The 6,860-nt window shown below is 42.5% G+C and overlaps 1 protein-coding gene across 1 annotated transcript; it reads left to right on the forward strand.

The window, feature by feature from the left end:
• The first annotated feature begins 586 nt into the window (after window positions 1-586).
• Window positions 587-3,458, forward strand: cdx1a (caudal type homeobox 1a). Its single transcript, XM_030111493.1, has 3 exons — window positions 587-941; window positions 1,926-2,074; window positions 3,240-3,458. The coding sequence occupies exons 1-3, from the start codon at window positions 587-589 to the stop codon at window positions 3,423-3,425; spliced, it is 690 nt and encodes a 229-aa protein (XP_029967353.1). The 3' UTR covers window positions 3,426-3,458.
• Window positions 3,459-6,860: the final 3,402 nt, after the last annotated feature.

Consider the following 6,860-nt stretch of genomic DNA (forward strand, 5'->3'; position numbering starts at 1 on the left):
TCATTACAATTGGCTTTATATTGAAATTGTCGTCAAATTACTTTGACACGTGCTGTCAAGAAAAATCAGGACATAAGTGAGGGGGTTTCATCAGGTCCCACACTTAGAACTCCTTGTTTGTAAGAAAACATTCACCAAATATCATCAATATTTTCATAAAGGTTAACGTGGGTTTAAACATTATTTTAAAAGTAACTCGTTTTGATTTTAAACTCACAACAAACTTCCTCCATCAAATCACACTCTCACGTTTAAAGTGAGCTGCTGCGGCCTGCGGCACCGCGCTGCTCCACCGCGCAGCGCGCGGCGCGCGCGAGGGTCACGAGCAGCCAGGTAGGACGCAGGTAGAGCGTGACGTCACCGTGGTACTTTTGAACTCTTGGCAGTAAATCTATAAAGGTGTGTAGTCTCGCGCCGCAGGTAGCCGGTTCCAGTAATAAGCCTGAACCTTCGCCTGGAGTGGAGACGGAGCGCCGGAGCCTGCTGGGAGCAGAACCGGAGGCCTAACATGCGCCAGCGCGAGCTCTGATTCACCGAGGTCTACCACAGTCCCCCCGCCGCCCGCCTGTCCAGCCAGGACGCCGGTATGTACGCCAACCCGCAGTCGGTCCGACAGCAGGCCCAGACGCTGTCACTGAACAGTCAGTACATCCCGCCTCCGTACGACTTCACCGGCTACCACCATCACGTCCCGGGACTCGGTGACCCGCCGCCCGCCAGCGCCTGGAACCACGTGTACACGGGCCGGGAGGAGTTCCCCTTCAGCTTCCAGGGGTCAAGCCCCGGGGTCGCCCCGCAGGTCAGCTTCTCCTCCCCGGACCTGAGCGGGCCTCCCTCCGCCCCCGGAGGAGGCTCCTTCCAGCCTTTCAACTTCGTCTCCGGACAGGATCCCTTCAGCACCCGGAGGAGAGTGCACGAGCCCGTCAAACACTCCATCTCAGGTGAGACGGCGCGAGACCTCAGACACACAACAAAGTATGAAAAAACAAGGGACCGTAGCAGTTGCTTGGATTGATTTTTGAAATGGAAAGAAAGACAAATAGATTCATATTACCAAAGAGGACAACAGCTAAAATCCCAAGTAGATCTAGACAAAGGTTGATCTGATCAAATATTTAAAACATGTTTAAACAGGAAAACCACAGCCTATATTTAAAGATCTTCATGCAAACATATTAGATGGAGTCACATGACCGCACATCTTCAGATACAGATGACAGAGATGGAGCAAGACACATTCACTGAGTGGGTGCATGCACATCCTTTCACCTGTCCCCTCCACCATAATGTTGGGAGATGTCAGTGCTTATAATGCTTATGCTTATATATGTGAAGGCCGGTGAGTGTCCCTCCCCACCCTCTCCGTCCACTGGGTGGATGCACAATGGTGACAGACTGGATAGATAACGCTGGCAGTTCAGGAAGTCTGCAGGAATCGAACCCAACCCTTGGTTCTCGCTCATGTCTCTGTGTTTGTGGGTCTGCCACAATCAATGCCTTGGCTTTGGGCAAATCTTCAAATCAATATTGTGGGATTCACCTTTTTTTTTTTTCAGTGCATATGTGCATGTAAACATGCGTGTCAATGAATAGCTGCCTGTGTCAACACCTATTTAAACACTGCTCACAGTGATAAGGAGAGCCAGTGATGCAATGCCGAGGGAAACTCTTTACATTACTTCTAGTTAGTGTGATTAATTGAGCTGATGAGGCTTTAAGTGGCGCCTGAACTTGAACGTGGCACCAGACGTGTTTGACCAAGACTCGCACGTCGTGTGACTCACTGACAAACCGATTTCTGTTTGCTTTACAGGAGCTGAAAAGAAAAAAAAAACACATTTACTGCCTTACTTACGCTCAGCCTGTCAATCATACAAATACGAGTTTATGGCTTCTTAACCAATACATAAATTTGTATGTTTCAGGAGGAAAGACCCGCACGAAAGACAAGTACAGAGTGGTGTACTCTGACCACCAGCGACTGGAGCTGGAGAAGGAGTTTCAGTTCAACCGTTACATCACCATGAGGAGGAAGTCCGAGCTGTCCATGGCTCTGAGCCTATCTGAGAGACAGGTGAGCAGAACTAATACCTGGTAAATGTAGGATACATGAAGGGATTTAAACTACAAGAAAGCTTCAAGTGCAGCAGAAGACTTGAAAGCAACATGGATGACAGAAACACCTGTGAATGTCTGGAACTGTTTCAATGTTTTCTGAATTAATACAAAAACATTTGAGTATATTGTGGAGCTGCACCTTCATCTGGAGATGTCAGTGACACACGGTGCTCCCTCTGCAGAGGGCTGTTAGAGTAAAACCTGGGCAAAAGCTGATTAAAAGAGAGAATAGAACTTATAAATCAATTTATAAAAGCTGTGCTATTCTTTCAAAACATATCCAGTTACATTTGATCAGATGACTTCCCTTTTATCATGAAGTGCCACAGCAGATTGGCGCTATTTAAAATTTCTAAAATTGGTTTTGTCGAAGGGAGACTGTTGGCAAGATTAGTCCTATTTTTAAGAAATCTGCTGGGTTTTTTTTTTCTTCTTCTTCTTCTTTCCCGTAAGAGTACAGGATTAAAAAAAGAAACATATGCAGTGAGATTAAAAACTCTTTTCCTTGTTTAACTTTTTTATTTGATGAAATTGACACTCTCTTTCAGTGATATTGCAATATAAAACTCCTTTCCAGGGCGTATGTTGCCTTTCACCCAGCGCCCTCGTGATCTGACTCAATAAAGCAAGTGTACAAACAGATTGACAGATGGATAAACCTAACGTCACCAATACGGCTTTTGGCACAGTGATTCTTTTCCTTTATGTGCACGCAGGAAATTCTTTAACAAGCTCATGTGGAAAGACGTGGTTCAGCAGAAAAAGATCTATAAACCATGGCGTTATGCTGCCTGAAGCTGAAGTGGCATTAATAGTAGAAAGCTCAATCTTGCTTTACTGTTATATTACTGTTGTGTTCATCTTCTGAATCTAAGCTCACTGAATGCAGATGCTGCAGCCACCAGTATTCAAGGAAGACTGAACAGAAATGAAATATAATGAGGAAGAAAAAGTTACTTTGTGAAGCAAAATCATCATGGCCACAAACCCTCTTCCTGTTAAGACCTTTGTTTTTCATAAATACATAAAGAAATGAGAATGATTGAAAACAGATGTATTATGTTGTTTCATTGTTTTTTTCATGTTCATGGTGTCAATATATTCTGTTTATCGATTATCAGGTAAAGATCTGGTTTCAAAACAGACGTGCCAAAGAGAGAAAGCTCAACAGGAAGAAGCTGCAGCATTCTCAGCAGGCCTCCACCACGACGCCGACTCCACCAGTGCTGGGTGGACCGACTGACGCACAGCTCCCCAGCAGCCCCGGAAGCAACATTCTGTCGGATACAGTCTCTGAGGAGTACTAGGTAGAGTGAATGTAGAGGACTGGGGAAGCATCCGATGTGTAAATATATGTATATTTTTTTGTTTTTTATTGGTTTGTCACAAAGTGAAGGAATGATGATTATTTGCATTAACATATTTTTCTAATGCTGCACTTGTCAAACACTCTTCTTCTGTGTGCAAACACAGACTTTTATCAGCTTTCAAATAGTGATTTATCCCTTCAGAAGTCTCTGAGCGTGTTTCTACATTTACAGTGTACAGTGAAGGAAGAACAGCGAGGAGTTGTGGGGCTTCTCTATCACTCTGACAGCTTTCTCTTAATAAATGAAGAAATAAACACAATTATTGTAAAGAGGAAGATTCAGAATTTACAAATGTGTGCATGTTTTTAGGGAAGTAAAATGTGTTTTTTAACACCAGGACCACATGTCTTCACAGAGCAGGAAAGACAACCGTGACAGCAACAAAAACAACCTGTGGTTGAAAAGCCAGAAATATGGTTCAAATAATGATGCGCAATATTTAAAGGCAATGGTTTCACTGATAAAAGTGTGTTTTCACGTGAGCGAGGACTATGATCATGATTACTGTAGACACCAGCATTCAGCCACATCCTGAAAAAAAAAGCAACGGATTGCTCAACCGGCCTGCATCTCGTGATGCAGCAGTCATTGTGCCGCTGAACGCAGCAGCCACTCGCACAGCACTGCACAAGGAGCGAAGAAATGTTAAAGCACTTTGATCTTTCTCAATTGAAGTGTTGAAAATAAGGAAGAGGTAAAGCAGAGCTACGCAGATGAATTATGGCTCGCTCTAATGCGCTCCTGTTATCTGATGTAAACGCAAAACCACAAGGTTTTGAGATGTGCGTCCTCTGGTAGCCAAGGTGTGAAGTTAAATGTCTTCATTTCCCTTTTCTGAAATTTTAGGTACTTGTATTATGTTGATATTTTCTGGTTTGTGCTGGTTTTAACATTTGAATAGTTCTGTTTCAAGAATAGGCAGCTCAGAACGGTTTCATCGATTGGTTTATGTTTCATGACTCAAACTCAGGTTTTCCCCAAACAAAAACACTATGAACACAACAACCCAGCCGTGCACTGTATTTCAGTAGAAAATAACATTATTTTACCTTCATAGCATTTTATTTTAAAGAGCTCTACTTTAAATACTGTGAATGTAAAACAAGATGTTAATCATGATGTTATTAGCAAACTATATTCTGTCCTGAAGTGGTTTATTGTTTTCAAGTCTTGGGTTTTTATGAATAAATAACATTGGCACAGTGGAAAAACATGAACCTCCTCACTTCTATGTATTTATAATCTAATATAAAATGAAAGTAAAATGAAATACAGGAAAGCACAGAATGTTCAGTATGTATCTTTAAACATGTTATTCCGACTGCAGGTCAGATTAACCATGTCATGGTGAAGTTTTTAGCATTTCCTCCTCAAACCCAGAGTGTCCCTTATTCGAGACCGGTCAGTGTTTTACATCTACGTTGTTCAGTTTCCTCCCACAGTCCAAAGAAATGCGGCTGGTCGGAGTTTTGAGTGTGTGTTTGACTGCCTGTGTTTGTTCTGTGCTGGGCTGGAGACCTACATCATGCAGAACCCCACAACCCTGTTGAATAAAGCGGTAAATGAAAGAAAATGTTTTGTTCTGGTCAAAACTCACAACCACACACACACACACACACACACACACACACACACACACACACACACACACACACACACACACACACACACACACAAAACACAGCGGTATTGTTTTGCCACTTAAATGAATTTCTCGTCAATATAACTACTACTGGCCAAACCTTTATGTAACCTTAATCTCAAACATACCATCACCTACAAAATTAATGATTAACACCGCTGCTCTTCATTGTGTGGGCGGTAACAGTTTTAGGTATCTTGTACACCCCCCCCACCCCCACCCCCCCCAACCCCACCCACACCGCACGCACACACACGTCTATCGTGGATCATAAACACTTTTATAGTTGCGCGGATCAGTCAGATGCTCGTCAACCGTCGTTAACCTTTTACCTCTATCAAACCAATCATGCCACCTCAGTTTTAGATTAAACCCATGACTAGAAAATACTTAAGTTCCAAAGCAGACTGTTAAAACAGAGGTGTCTAACTAAAATATAAAAAAAATTAAAGATGGAAAAAAAAGAATTGAAAGAAGGAAGAATTTTAACGACTTAAAAATAATGTTATAGAAAGAGGAAGAAAAACTGCAAAGATAAATAGGAGGAAGTCCAGTTTGGGTTCAAACCTAGTTTCATGCAATATAAATAAAGTTTTTCTTTTTTTTTTTTTTGCTTTTTGTGTTCTGTTTTTTTGCCATGAATTATCATTGATAGACTGGTTGCTGTCCACACATGATTCAGAGGGATATCAGCTACTGAGGGAAATAAACATTGACAGCCTGAGGATCAAAGGTCAGGCCTGTCCTGATCAAGCCTACACCCATATACTGGTCCCAAAACTCTGCCAGCGACTCCATCCAGCATCAGAAGGCCTCTGGAAGTGCTTTTCTGCTGTCTGAGGGCAAATAACAACTTTAGATTAGTCACGTTTAGATTAGTTAACTATCAACAGAAATATTTAATGTCTCTGGTTTCACACATTTAAATGATGGAGCCACTTCGAAAGATTTCATTACTCTCTAGTATTTTAAGCAGCAATGAGCTGATGGTGTAAGATGCAAACCGAGCTGAAAATACTGCTTTCATCATCTGTTCAATGATATTGAATGTTTTATCAACGAGGAGAATCTGGAATTGCTTCAGATTCAACTCTGTGATGTTTTCCTTGTATCTGTGAAGCTTTCTGAAAGTGATCTGATCTACAATTGCATTCAGCCGGGGCTGAAGCGGCACACATCTGAGGATAAACACAACGCAACGCCACATTAATGTTCTGAGATGCGAGCGTGATGCAGTCATAACAACCTGGGGGGGTTTGAACCTGATCACTGAGCCACCGGCTTCACTCAGTTCACACGTTTTACCTGTTAAAGATGATCCCTCTGGACTGAAGCCGCTGATACATTCTCAACAGGAAAGGACCAGAAAGCAGGAAGTTATGAAGTATAAATAGAAGAAACCATAACTTCACATTGGTTAGAGATAGCCGCCTCTCTTACTCTGAGCAGGTCACACTGATAAATGCTTTTCCTCCCCCAACCACAAAGGATGTTTATGAGCTGCTGAATGCCACGGAATCGTTTGCTCATCTGAGTTTTTCTAGTGGTGTTCTCCTTCAGAAAAAAAACTCATTAGATGAGAACAAGTCGTACTCAACAGACGCAGATGATGTTTGCAAGTATGGGCGATTCTGAGGAAAGTTAAGACCAGTAAACCGTGTGAGTCAGTGAGGTCATTCAGATTAACTCACAAGTTACACCATTTTCTTCAAGACATCTTTTCACCCACC

Source organism: Salarias fasciatus, chromosome 2, assembly GCF_902148845.1.
Source record: "Salarias fasciatus chromosome 2, fSalaFa1.1, whole genome shotgun sequence".
Lineage (NCBI taxonomy): Eukaryota > Metazoa > Chordata > Actinopteri > Blenniiformes > Blenniidae > Salarias > Salarias fasciatus.

Bases quoted from the DNA above. Each gene is read 5' to 3' on its own strand.
- cdx1a (XM_030111493.1), top strand. From the start codon at position 587: ATGTACGCCAACCCGCAGTCGGTCCGACAGCAGGCCCAGACGCTGTCA. The intron at 942-1,925 runs GTGAGACGGCGC...TGTATGTTTCAG, and splicing joins CGTCAAACACTCCATCTCAG to GAGGAAAGACCCGCACGAAA. The intron at 2,075-3,239 runs GTGAGCAGAACT...ATCGATTATCAG, and splicing joins TGAGCCTATCTGAGAGACAG to GTAAAGATCTGGTTTCAAAA.